We start from the raw sequence: 14,656 nt of genomic DNA on the forward strand, positions 1-14,656 counted from the left end.
TATAGTCCTATGTAGTTGTGGTTTTATTTTTATAGAATGAGTTTTTCGAAATACTATTGCTGCTCTAAAGTATACGCACATTTTTATTTTAATAGATGTCTCCAGTTACTCACCTGAGTGCTGTGACATTTCACTCTTGAACATGCCCATCTCTACACAGCCTGAGCAGTGGTGAAGAGCCTTGATCTTATTTTTGCCAATAGGATAATAAAAAAATACTGTCTTTTTAGCTCTTTAATTTGCATTTCTCTAAGCATTTTTTTTTTTTTTTTTTTTTTTAAGACAGGGCCTCACTCTGTCACCTAGGCTGGAGTGCAGTGGTACAATCATGGCTCACTGCAGCCTCAACCTCCTGGACTCGAGTGATCCTCCCACCCCAGCCTCCTGAGTAGCTTGGACTACAGGGGCACACCACCATGCCCAGCTAATTTTTTTTTTTTTTTTTTTGGTAGACATGAGGTCTCAACTATGTTGCCCAGAGAGACTGATACTGAACTCCTGGGCTCAAGTGATCCTCCCAACTCAGCCTCCCAAAGTGCAGGGATTACAGCCATGAGCCACCATGCCCAGCCCTTTCTAAGCATATCTTTGTATGTTTACTAACCACTGCATTTTCTAAGAATTACTAGTTTTGCAACTTTTCCCTGTTTTTTCGCTGAGCCGATTGCTTTTTTCTCATCAGCTTATAAGTCAGTATTTTATGAGGGATGTGATTTTATCCCCTATATTATGAGCCTTTATCATCTTTATCATATTTATCATATGATATGGCCTTATCATCTTTATCATAGAAAATTTTGTATTTTTATGTAATGTAAACTGTTAGTGTTTTCCTTTATTCTTTTTTTTTAAAAGATTCCTTCTCCCCAATGTTATACAAATATGCTGTTAAATGTCTTCATCTACTTGATGCACACACACATGCAGACCATTCGATCCACCTCTCTTTATTTAATTTGATGTGAGATGTGATTCTTTTTCTCCCACTGGGTAGCACTGTTTATTACCAGAGTCATCCTTTGTCCACTGAATTCAAATCCCACCTTTACATGGTTTATTTCATCCACATTCAGAGAGACTTGCCCTAGATATGCTCCAATTTCTTTCTCTTTTGAGTTAGTTCTGCTTTAAAATATTCATGGATTATTAGATTACTTATATTATTTTTAACTCATCCTTTCATTTAAAATTTTTATTTTATTGAATTTTAAGGCAGATGGTATCAGTGTTGAACTCTGTCATGAATTTACAAATGCCGGTCCTCTCCTGAGTGCAGTTTCCCTTTCACTTTGTATTATGAACTGTTTGCATTGAGCAGGGCATGATTTTGCCTGTCACCTTCTCTTGCTGAAGCAGATTCAGGTGTGGCAGGGCCTGACATTCGCCCCAGGTCCGTATCTGGATTCTGCTCAGATCACTGCCTTTGCCTGACAGTGCTTCAGGTCTTCTTCTCATGACTTAAACATGTTGGGAGGCTCTTGAAGGTACATTTATGTTACATATTGGGAGGTACTGAAGCCCAGGTAGAGTAGAGAAGGGTGAGTGCCTAGTGGGAAATTCACGTGTGCCCAGTTTCTTCTGTGCTTGGTGAGCCTGGAACACAGAGCCAGCTCTCTGGATCTGTGTGTGTGCCCCTCATCCATTTTAGGTGCACACTGTGGCTCTTCCCGCCCTGCCCCTTGTCACTACTGCCCTTTATGCCTGGGGTAAACCAACCTTGGCCTCGTCGAATGTAAATTCCTCTTGTTCCTGATCCTTTGCCAGAATGCCCTGCATCTCTCTGGGCATCTTGTGCTCCTCTCCGGCCCTGGCCCTCTAGGGTGGGAGACATTAGTTGGGGTTTGCCCATATCTCCATTTTCTTTGGAAGGGAATTGGGGGAAAGCCCTTGGTATTGTATTTTCATTTCCCCGACCATGTACTCTGTATTAGCAGAAGTTCTTCAAAATCTAAGCCAGGTCAATGATACTCGACTACAAGACTTTTACTATCTGATTCTTATTGTTCGGATTTGTAGATTAAGATGCTGGTATTCATATTACTTTCGTATCCTGTTTGTTTTTATTGTTATATATGCTTTTATTGAAATTTGAAAGTGAAATTTAGAAGATATTGTTTGACACCTAAGAGACAAAGTACTTCATAATTTCTGTCTTCAAATAGAGTGAAAAACTTCTGTTAGATTTGTTTTGTGCAAAATAAGTATTTAGAGAAAATTACATTCCAGACAAGGGCATAGAATGAGCAGAGGCACAGAGGCAGGACATAAAAGTAAAAAGCTTCAGGTGAATAGTCTAAAACTAGACGGGCAGAGGGGAGTCTTGGGAGATTAACCGAAAGGCCTGGGGTTGGGCTTCGTTCAGGTGTTCAGGAAAGAGCCCGGCAGGCATGAGCATGTGGTTGACACACGACCTGCCCTCTTCACAAATATTAATCTGCCAATTGTGAAGGTGGCAGTGGTGCCATGCAACACCACCCAAATGGAGTTAACCTTTGAATACTTTAAAAATCATCATGTACAGGAGCTCACCTGTACCTGGATCAGAATGAACAATGACATAAAGTGGTGTTTTGAGGAAGTAAATGCTGTACACCATCACTGACATTTGAAAACTCTGCTCTCTAATGTAACAAGGAAAGCAGCAAATTAGAAAGGTTAAATAAAATTTTTAAAGGGAAATAATTACAGACACATATGTATATGTGCTTAATTGACAAGGTAAGGCATAGAAGGCAGACCGACATTCAATGAGGAGGGCCGTGCGCCTTGCTATTCTCCATGGAGACACTGCCTGCTTATGGAGTGTGCGTCACCTGCTGTGTGTGATACAGCATCGGGCGGTCTGGCCTACAGCTGTCATTCTCTGGTATGGGTTGCCACCTTTTAAGAGCAGATTATTGTATCAAGATAGGAATACTGAAATAACTATTGGTAGTATTTTTAAAATGTACTTAAATTTTAGGAAGAAATACCATCAGTATTATTTCTAGAACCTTGTATACCTCTCACAGAACATTTATGCATTATAGAAAATTTGAGAAAGGCATGGCCAGAGCTGGATTTGCATGCCAGATTCACCATTCATGAACCATGTGACCATGGTCAAATTTTCCTCTAAGGGATAATAATATCTAGGAGTTTTGTTGAAAATTAAATTAGATAATGTTTTTAAGACACATGGTACTGTGCTTGTCATATGCAGTGGAGTTATACACATTCATCATACTTGTTTTGCTGAAATTATTGATTATTATCATAGTTTTATATGCTGGGAGCAGGTAGAACACATGCTTCATGTTTGTTGTTTTAAGCGTGGCCCCTAAACACAAAGCAGCTATTTAATCTGTGATGTAACAGAGAGCCAACCATGAAAGGCTGGAGGGAATGTGAGTATGTGAGATTGCTGCAGAGATGGTGTGTTCGTAGATAGTCATGTTTACAAAAGCATGTACTTTTGAGTGACTCAAGTTATTTTCATGGCTTATTTGACTACATGTGTGATTGTTATTTTACAGGTTGACTCTAGAATCTAACATCAGCCTTAGAGGCAGTAGCAAGCCTTGAACAAGTGTTTCTGCAGCAGTGGTACCTTGCAGTTTTTCCTTTATTTAATGCTAAGACATACCTGGCTGTATGCGTAAATATTTCTTAATATTCATTACAGAATACAGAGTTTTTATTCTTCCTTGGAATGGAGGAAATGTAATCCTTCATTTATTGCTGATGCTGTTACTAATCGATCCCAGCCAATTCTAGAATAGGCTGGTGTAAGGATTTTTAACCTCATTTATGATTAAAGTACATACTAATAAGCCAATAGCATTCTTAATAACCATTTTCTTTGGTTATTCATTTCAGGCTTTCTTTTGTGAATCCCTCTCACACACACACACACACACACACACACAGACACACAGACACCACCTGCCCCCTCCATCACTGTTATATAACACAGTGGGTATTTCTGTACTCAAATAATACAGAGTTTTCTCATATTGACTCTTACTGTTCTAGCCAAGTAGACTGAGTGTTTGAAATATTGTCTTTGGATACCTGAAGGCAGAGGTAATTGATTCTTGTGGCCTTGCTTTTTAAATTTATCATTTGATATTTTGAATTGCAGATAAATTTAGATAACTGAAAGGAATAACCTCAGCAGAATGTAGCCTTCTCTATTTTGTTCTTATTAAATTATCAAAGAATGAAATGTAAAATGAATTACTTAAAATGATTGTCCTTGGAGGCCTTTGGTACTGAGTCGTTTAGATGGACTGGTAAGAAGTTGGCCAGGAGCAGTGATTCATGCATGTCATCCTAGCACTTTGGGAGGCCAAGGCAGGCAGATTGTCTGAGCTCAGGAGGTTGAGACCAGCCTGGGCAACATGGCGAAACCCCGTCTCTACTAAAAAAAAAAAAAAAAAAAAATTACAAAATATTAGCCAGGTGTGGTGGCGCTTGCCTGTAGTCCCAGCTACTCAGGAGGCTGAGGCATGAGAATCGCTTGAACCCGGGAGGTAGAGGTTGCAGTGAGCTGAGATTGTGTCACTGTACTCCAGCCTGGGCTACAGAGCGAGACTCTGTCTCAGGGGAAAAAAAAAGAAGGTGGCCCATTTTGTTTGTTGATGACCTTCATGAGAATGGCTAGCACAGACAGAGGAAATTATTTTCTGCTCAAACCTAACCTGATTGCATTCTCTTTCTGCATTTTCGCCACCTGATTTTATTGTATGGGAAAGTATGAAAACCAGTTCCTCTCAATAAACCTTTAAAAATTATTTTAAAAACCCAACCTCCTGCAGTTTCTGAAGTGCCTGATAGTTTCTTCCAATGAAGTTTTCAGTTTACTGATTTTTTTTTCACTCATAAGAAGGGACTGTAGAGTGAAGATTGTAAGGCTTAACAGGTAAGAAGTTGGCCAGGTGCAGTGGCTCATGTCTGTCATCCTAGCACTTTGGGAGGCCAAGGCAGCAGATTGTCTGAGCTCAGGAAGTTGAGACCAGCCTGGGCAACATTTATTCTATTCATGTTGTTTACAGAGCAACAGAAGAAAGCTTAGAGAATTAAGGACAAATAAATTCAACTGCAGAAGCTTATGAGGAGCTAGATTAATTTTGAAATGATCAGTAAATAACTATTTTATTTTCTGATTTAAACTTCCACTGACCTCATTGAGATACACTTCCAGAAACATTCTGTTTGAACTATTCTCATAAATTAGTCATGTTGCAAAACAGCTGTGGCAATATGATACAATGAAGAGAGCAGTGATTTAGCAATGAGAAGATTGGGAGTTCTTGTGTTGACTCACAGGGAGATCACATGACATGCCAAAGTCCCCTAGATGAGGAAGCCATGCATGAGAGGATTGAGGATTGGGTCAATGATCTATCATAGAATACTTTCTATGAGTCTAGAAGCCTCATGAAGAACATGCCAGCAAACCTGGGTGAGAGCAGGAGCTTCACCTTGTGCAGAATTGCAGTGTGATTTTAGAGTGCTGTTACCACTCTTATGCTTAGAAGGCAGAGTGTCTGAATCAGGATTCTGTCATGTGTAATGGATCGCACTCTTGTTGGCTTAGGCAGAAAGGTGTTATATGGTTTGCAGAATTGTTGGGAAGGCTGAGCTTCCAGGAGCAGCTCCTAAAGTCCACACAGAACTGAACCACCAGGGAACCTGCTCCCTCCCCCAGGAGAGGAGCCTTAACTTCAGAAAGCTGCCCATCCAGTTGGAAAGCTGCCACCGCGGTTGCCAGCACCATAGCATCTTGTCTCTTCTACAGTCTCTGTCTACATAGTGAATGCCCTGTGCCCTGCCTCTCTTCCTCTGATCCAGGTCCCACTCCAGGTCTTGCCCAAGTCTTTCTCATTGGTAGAACTTAAATCACACCCAAAATCCCAGCTGCAGGAGAGCTGTGAGATTTCATCTTTCCAAACTCTGTGTACTGCATGGCGGTTGGAGCACATATCGGCAGCCAATCCACTGCATTCACCATTGACAGTAGACGAAATATTTGTGATCAATAACATTTGCATTTTTTCAGAAAAAATGCACAATTTGCAAAGTAGCCATACACACTTTTTATTTGAAGCTAATATCAAGTCACTCTACATATAAAAATAACTATTTCTGACCATTTTCCAAGAAAACAACTCTTCTAAAAATTGAGAACAATGCCTACATTATTTCCTAAAGATGCAAACTGGTAGAGAAAACAGGATGTTAAATTCAGAATTTTCCTTCCAGCTTCGTTTATTTTCTCCACATCAGTTCTGTTTTCCTCTGTGTCTTTTTCTCCCATGGGGATGTCCTCCACCTTTTCAATCTGATTTGCTCTTTGCCATGCAGACCTGTGGATGAAGAGCCAGAGTCCCCCGAGGTCGATGCTGCTGGTCGGTGGCCTGGTGTCTGTGTTAGCAGAACATCTCCAACACCCCCGGAGTCGGCAACCACCGTTAAGTCACTTATCAAGTCATTTGACTTGGGACGCCCAGGTATTTGATCACAGTTTTTCTATAAGCAAAGCTCCAAATTCAAACTTTGGCTCGACATTTGATATGTCTACTGTCTCTACTCCACCCTGGCCCTATGTTGTTACAACCACAAGGGCACTTTCCAGGTCCTACCACATGTAGCCACTGCATGCAGGAGCCTGGCTGAGGCTCCGGGGAGACACTGATGGAGAGACTGGTGCGTGAATAACACAAATGCAGCCTCTTCCTCTCTACCTCTTCCTTCCCTCCAGTTCCTGCCTTGCTACCTTTCTTTTCTGCCTCTCATAGCCATTAAATTCAGGTCACTACTATTTGCCTTTTTGTCATCGCATAAGAATTATGAGGGTCAGCTGGAGACTTCATCTCCTAGGAAATGAGGCATCACATCTGTGCACCTGGCCCTCTTGTAGGTACCCCGGCCATCCCCATCTTGCAACCTGCTAGACGTTTTTCTATCCGGTCTTGTACGTGAGCACCTGTGCTAATCTGTCACTCCTGATCTAGGTGTGTTCCCAGCTTTTCCTGGAATTGTCTGATGGTCTCACAGTTCCCCTTTAGTCATGCTTATCTTCCTATATGAGAACGATGCATAGCTATACTTCATACATATACTGTACACATAAACATAGCAAATAGAAGAAACAGAATGTGCATCTCTCTACAGTAACAATATCTTTCTTCCCCAGACTGCAACAAACATGCCATTGTATTGGGAGACTGTAGTAAAAGTTAATCCTAGGATGCACCTGGTTGTCTCTGCTAAAATTGTTTGCACCTAAATTAGATTAAGACTAGGCTCTACATATTCAAAGACATGAAAGCCTTTCATGTCTGTGAAGACAGGAAATGAATTAACAATTTGTACAAGAACTTTTCTGTTCCTTCCTTCTCTAGGCACCTCATTATTTATACAGTCTCTTTTTGCTCAGCTATCCTTCATCTAAGACTGACCTCCACTCAGCTGACTCTTCCCTTCTTGTTTCCCCAATGCAGCTCTAGTCCAGAGAAGAAAAGGATAATAGAGTAAATATTATGCTAAACACGGATACTCCTTAAGCCACCAAAAAAAGTAACAAGAAATCAGGAACAACTATATGCTATTTTGAAGTGGAACAGCATATACATGTTCTCATGTTTTTTCTTGGCAGGTGGAGCTGGACAGAATATTTCTGTCCATAAGACCCCCAGAAGTCCCCTAAGTGGGATACCAGTGAGGACTGCTCCAGCAGCTGCTGTCTCTCCAATGCAGGTAGATGAGCCCCAGAAATAACCACTGCGTATGGTTTGCTGTGTATGCCTCTAGATGTTTTTCTTTACACATATTAGTGTGTGTGTGTGTAGAGTGTGTGTGTTTTGTAAATTGGATTACACTATGCATTATTCCAATACTTATTTCACTTTATCATTGGAATGTAAGCTTCATGAGGTCAGATATTTTTGTTCATTTTGCTTGCTGTTTTGTCTATAACACTGGCTGGCACACGGCCACATTGTAGTAGAAGTTCAGTAAATATTTGTTGAATGAATGAAGGAATATGTCTTCAAATTTTAACATTTGGAGAAACAATTCTTTTTTATAAAAGATTACATAATATGTGGTGATTTATTTAGCCACTCTTCTACTGATAGAAGTTAGGTGTTTTTGGATTTAACTTAATACAAAAAACAATACAGTGAAGATACTGATTCAAATTTTTGACTACTTACGGGGCTACTTTTTAAGTAAGGATATATCAAGATTCATTTGTAAATATCAGAGATCACAGTAGTTAAGCAGAAAGGAATTTAATACAGGGCTTTTGGTACTGAGGGCTGGAGAAAGGTCTAGGCTGCACTGAGATTCCAGGAAAGGTTCCCAGAGCATCTGAAAGTTAGCCCATTATAAGAATCAGCCCTGATTCTGCCAGAATCAGGAAGTCTTTCTCTAGGTGCTTACCCAGGGACTGCCACTGCTACCAAGATCTAGGATCAGCCTTGTGACTACACTGCCACAGGTGCAGTCCATGCCAGCAAAGCAGACTCTGTGCCTGCCCCATACTGACCAGAAAACGATGACACACTCCCCAGAACCTCTGCTCCCCTGCCACAGAAGAGCGAGTGCCTTCCCAGCCATGTTTTCCAGGAGAAGCTGCAGAAGGGAAGCCTTCCACTCCCTTGCACCTTCCAGATCCTCTGAGAGGGGGCCTGTTTGACAGAAGCTCGGCCACTTGATGAGCCAAGCTTTAAAGGAGTTTGCCAAGTACACCCTTTAGCTTCCCAGTCCCCTGTAGTCAATAGGTCACCCTACAAAGAGATAAGGATGGAGTTGAGTGAGCCTGTCTTGAGATATACAAATTGATTCCTAGTAAAGGAAAATGGGGTCCTAGAAAAGGAAATGTATTTGACCTCTTCCAGCATGTTGAAAAACTTGATAGACACATTGCTCTTCAGTTTGCCCTCCCACTCGCTGTACTATTTTCTAAGAATTTTGACACTGTCTATAAATTTTGAAGATTAAGTAAATGAACAGTAGTATCTTGTTTTACTTTATCAGTAAAGTTGAGCACTTCTTCATATGAACACAGGCCATTTATCTTTTGTATGTCTGTATGGAAACTTACATACTTTGCCTGCTTTTCTTTTGAAGTCTTTTTCCATTTTGTAAGAAGTCTTGATATATTGTGCTTTTTAACATTTTTTCATATGTAATTGTATTACCTTTGTTATCTTTTAACGTCATATTAATAGTTATCTTTTACTGAAGAGAAATTTTACATTTTTGTGTTGTGTTTTAAGATTTTGTTTTGTTTCCTGCCTTAAAATGTCTTTCTAGCTATTAGATGATTAGAATATTCTCCCTAAATATCTTAAGGAAGTCTTTTATTTGTTCAGTCTTAAAACTCATGGAAACATGGGTTTGGATTTAGATGTTCTTCCCCTATCTTAACTGCCTTCTGGAAGCAAGCAGAAGTAAATACTCTCTGGAGGACAATTACATCATCTAGATCCTTAAATTATAGCCACATTTTTAAAAGTACAATGTCATATAGTAACTTTAAAAAATACCAGGCATGGCTGGGTGCAGTGGCTCACACCTGTAATCCTAGCATTTTGGGAGGCCGAAGCAGGCAGATCATGAGGTCAGGAGTTCGAGACCAGTCTGACTAACATAGTGAAACCCCGTCTCTACTAAAAATACAAAAATCAACTGGGCATGGTGGTGTGTGCCTGTTGTCCCAGCTACTCGGGAGGCTGAGGCAGGAGAATCACTTGAACTCAGGAGGTGGAGGTTGTGGTGAGCCGAGATCCACCACTGCATTCCAGCCTGGGCAACAGAGTAAGACTCCATCTCAAAATAAAATAAAATAAAACAAAAAACTGAGCATACAAATAGATAATACCAAATGATGAAAAACCAAGAGAAAAAATAGGCAATAGAAACAGACACAGAAGATTCAGATATTGATATTATTAGACATAGACCCTAAAACACCTGAGATTAATGCTGTCAACAAAGTAAGTGACAAGGTAGAGAATTTCAGCAGAAAACCACAATCTATAAAAAAGAATCCATTAGAGATTTTATAACTAAAAATAAAATACCTGAATTAAAGACTCAATAAAGTTTAGCTGTAGCTTAAACAGTTAAAGAGAGACTTAAAGAACAGAAGACAAGTCAGTATAAATATCTGAACTGAAGCACAGAGAAAAAGGATAGGAAATAGAGAAAAGGACGTAAGAAACATACGGGATGGAATAAAAAGATCTCATGTGTAATTAGAGTCCCCAAAAGGGGAGAAAAAGGGCAGAAGCAATATTGGAAGGGCTAATGATCAAGAATTTCCAAAACTGATAAAAGATGTCAAGCCCAGTTTCAAGAAACAATATGAACCCCAAGTGAGATGAGTACAAAGAAAACCACTTAGACACATGAGGTTAAAACTGCTGGAAATGAAAGAGAAAGAATCCTAAAAGCACCCAAAAGAAAAAAGACACCTTAATGTCAAAGGAGCAAGAGCAAAACTGACATCTTTCTTCTCAACAAAAATGATGGAAGCCCTGAAGACAATACAATGACATCTGCAAAATGCTGAAAGAAACCTGCTTTCCTTTACGTGGTGAAAATATGCTTCAAAACGCTGTACCTGGTGAAAATACCCTTCAAAGGTGAACACAAAAGAAAGATGCTTTCAGTCCAACAAAACCGTATGTTTTTTCGTAGGATACTTGCAGTGAAAAGACTATTTAAAGGAGTTCTGCATGGAGTTTGTTCTTTTAAAAGGCTGTTAAAATTCAAAACACCTGACAAGAAAAGCTAATGCAGAATTACCTGTATCAGGAATTTGTAAGTGGATACATCACTAAATATTTCATAATTATTAAAGCAATAGTAAGAGAATATTATATGTTACACTTAGTGCTATAAATTAGAAAATATTGATGAAACAGTCAAAATCTTAGAAAAATGTAACTTGCTAAACTTATATAGGAGAGAGTAGTAGAAAAGCTCAATCATCTATAATTTATACCAGGCCCTTGTGGCTTCACCATGAAACCTCCCAAACATTTAAGGAAGAAATAATGTCAATCTTATGTAAATTCAGAGACTAGGAAAGAGGTCAGCATAGCTTTCATCCCTAATACTTGCAAGAGCGTTAATAGACAAGAAAATGAAAAGGTCAGTCTTTCTCACAAACTTCTTTGCAAAAATCCTGAACAGAATCTTGGAAAACCTTATTCAGAGATAACATGACGAAGATCATGTCATGTTTGGTTTATTCCAGGAATGGAAGGTGGTTTTAACTATTGAAGCCAACCAGAGTAATTCACCACATTAACAAAGGTATAAAAAGAATATGGTCGACCAGGTGCAGTGGCTTATGCCTGTAATCCCAGCACTTTGGGGGCCAAGGTAGGTGGATCACTGGAGGCCAGGAGTTCAAGACCACTCTGGTCACCATGGCAAAACCCCAGTCTCTACTAAAAATACAAAAATTAGCTGAGTGTGGTGGCGCATGCCTGTAACCCCCAGCTACTTGGGAGGCTGAGGCACAAGAATGGCTTAAACCCGGGAGGCGGAGGTTGCAGTGACCTGAGTTCGTGCCATTCCACTCCTGGGCAACAGAGTAAGACTCTATCTTAAAAAAAAAAAAAAAAAAAGAATATGGTTATCTTAGTAGGTGGCAGAAAAATGTATTCAATAAAGATTAATATCTTTCTTGATGGAAATTCTTAGAAAACTAGGAATAGAAGGGAAATTCTTTAATCTGATAAAAGGTCTTTATTATGTATCTATGGCAAATATCATACTTAGTGGTGGAATACTGGACGCTTTCCCACAAGATTGCAAATGGGATAGGAATGCCCCATATTGTCACTTTTGTTCAGCCAACTTCAAAAGCAAGATTTAAAACTACTTTTGAAAACTGTATACCATGACCATTATATTTTTGTGGGATGTGGATATATGGAATTGTGTTTAATATGCTATGAAGTAGAGCCTCTAAGAGGAAGAATGTTCTGGAAAGCCTCAGAATGGCCCTGCACAGACAAATGTACCAGGATGTTCATTGCAGCATTATTCCTAATATTAATATCAATATCATTATCAATAGAGAATCAGTAAAATAAATTATGGTAATGAAAATAGCTAAGATCTACTGAATGCTTCCCATGTGCTGGGCTGTGTTTTGATTGTTCTAACTGAATTTAGCTCATTTAATCCTCCCATAACCCTCTGAGGTAAGTACCTTTAGTATCATTGCCATTTTATAGATAAAGAAAATAAGACACAGAGAATTAAGCAACCCAGGGTCTCCCAGGTGGGTGGTGCCATCTGGCCCAGAGCCACTTGCTTGGCCTCTTGTGGCACTTTTCATGGAAAGCTGCCAAGATGGTGGATATAGAATGACCTCTAAGATACAGTAAGTGAAAGAAACAAAACGGTATATAAAACAGTGTAATGCTATGATAACATTTGTGTTTCTAGAAAAACAGAGGGTGTTTTTCAAGGTTTTTCCTTGAATAATATCACGCTGACTTGCATTCTGAAATGCTTTTTTAAATGGCAGTAAAAAAATGCACCATGAAATCTACCCTATTAACAAATTTTGGGGTATTATTAACTCGAAGCACAATATTGTATGGCAGGTCTCTAGAAATTTTTTGTTTTTAATTTCGACTTTTATTTCAGATTCAGTGTGTACATGTACAGTTTTGTTACATGGATATATTGTGGGATGCTGAGGTTTGGTGTATGATTGATCCCATCACCCAAGTAGTGAGCATAGTACCCAACAGGTTTTCAATCCTTGCTTCCCCCTCCTCTAGCACTCCCCAGTGTCTATTGTTGCCATCTTTTTGTCCTCTACAACATTTTTATCTTGCCTGACTGAAACTCTGTATCCACGGAACAATTCCCCACTTCCCCTCCCTGAGGCCTCTGGGAGCCATCACTCAACTGTCTGTTTCTGTGATTTTGACTACTTTAGATTCCTCACGTACATAGAGTTATGCCACACTTATCCTTCAGTGACTGGCGTATTTGACTTAGCATAATGTCTCCAAGACTCATTTATGTTGTAGCATGGGACAGGATTTCCTTCTTTTTTAAGGCTGAATAATATTCCGTTGTATGTTCTGTACCACATTTTCTTCATCTGTTCATCTGGTGGTGGACACTGGGGTTGCTTCCATGTCTCGGCTGTTGTGAATTATGCTGCAGTGAACATGAGAGTGCAAATATCTCTTTGAGATCCTGTTTTCAATTTTCTTGGATAAATACCTAGAAGTGGCATTGCTGGATCATTTGGTAGTACCATTTTTAATTTTTTGAGGAACCTCCATACTGTTCTGTGTAATGGCTGCACCATTGTACGTGCCTACCAACAGTACACAGGAGTTTCGTTTTCTCCACCTCCTCACCAACACTTATTCTCTTTCTGTGTTTTTTTGATGATGCTCTTCCTAATAAATGTGAGGTGGCGTGTGACTGTGGTTTTGGTTTGCATTTCCCTGATTGGTGATGTTGAGCATCTATTCATATACCTATTGACCATTAAAAATAGAATACTTATACAAACATCCTTGAATATACATAGAACATTCCAGGAAAGATATTCACAAAGCCAGTTAATAATGATTGCCCTTGGAGAGAAGAACTGGGAGATGGGAAGGAAAAGGAGACTTTCTCTTCACTATTTGCCCTTTTTATTGCTTTTGAGGATAGTGTCTATTGCGTGTATTACCTATTCAAATAAATGAGTTAATTAAAAACTCCCCTGGTTATTCCACTGTGTTTAAGAACTATTGCACACACACGCATGCACACACACACATCTGTGTGTGTTCTGTTCTTGATGTTATGAGCTCACCGTGCTGGTGTCCTCCTGGTTTTTACAGAGGCATTCGACTTACAGCAGTGTGCGGCCAGCCAGCAGAGGGGTGACTCAACGCTTGGACCTTCCCGACCTTCCCCTCTCAGGTAAATCATGTCAGCAATAAGAACTTTTGACTTATCTTTCCGTGCAGTTAACTTTTCTTCATTTCTTTGCATGAAACTGAGCTTAGAAAAATAATCAGTGGCATTTCTTGCAAGTGATTTCAACCCCTGAATAATGTACACGTCATGGACATTAGATGAAGCAGTGCAGCTGACAAAAGGAAAAAGCGTCTATCTCCTGCCAGCTGCACTTCTCAGTGTCCTTGTGCTAGGGAGAGAGGCCCAATTTTGTTGTTGTTGTGTTCTTTTTCTTTTTTTAGAGACATGGTCTTGTTTTGTTGCCCAGGCTGATCTCAAATTCCTGACCTCACATGATCCTCTTGCCTCAGCCTCCCACAATGCTGGGATTATAGGTGTGAGCCACTGTGCCTGACATGTTATTTTTTAACTGAATCTCAAGAGCATATTTTCTCATCTTTAAAAAGTAACTAAGGGAAAAAAAACTTCCCTGATTTTGAATTTGTCTGCTGCTTCCACAATTCTTAAAATTTGCCTCTTTAAAGGTATTTGTCTCTTAGTGCAATCCTCTTCCTGTTATTACACCGTGTGTGTGTGTGTGTGTGTGTACATATTTGTTTTGTTTTGTTTTAACTCAAATACTGGTTGTAAAGTGGAGGTTGCATTCAGCAGTCCCCGACCCCCATCACATTTGCGTTCACACCACATCTCCTGTGTCACAGGC

At 39.7% G+C, this 14,656-nt stretch overlaps 1 protein-coding gene across 8 annotated transcripts in view; it reads left to right on the top strand.

Annotated features, from left to right (window-relative positions):
* LOC105493330 (sperm antigen with calponin homology and coiled-coil domains 1) overlaps positions 1-14,656 on the top strand; it is a 316,001-nt gene that overhangs the window by 242,882 nt on the left and 58,463 nt on the right. For 7 of the 8 annotated variants that reach the window (XM_011760890.2, XM_071082511.1, XM_011760892.3 and 4 more), the window contains 3 exons: positions 6,349-6,494; positions 7,643-7,743; positions 13,875-13,956. In XM_011760890.2, coding sequence (XP_011759192.1) covers positions 6,349-6,494; positions 7,643-7,743; positions 13,875-13,956 — 329 coding nt within the window. Of the gene's footprint in view, positions 1-6,348; positions 6,495-7,642; positions 7,744-13,874; positions 13,957-14,656 lie in introns of those variants that run through there. The other variant, XM_011760896.3, reaches the window with a different exon arrangement.

This window comes from Macaca nemestrina, chromosome 17 (genome assembly GCF_043159975.1).
Source record: "Macaca nemestrina isolate mMacNem1 chromosome 17, mMacNem.hap1, whole genome shotgun sequence".
Classification (NCBI taxonomy): domain Eukaryota; kingdom Metazoa; phylum Chordata; class Mammalia; order Primates; family Cercopithecidae; genus Macaca; species Macaca nemestrina.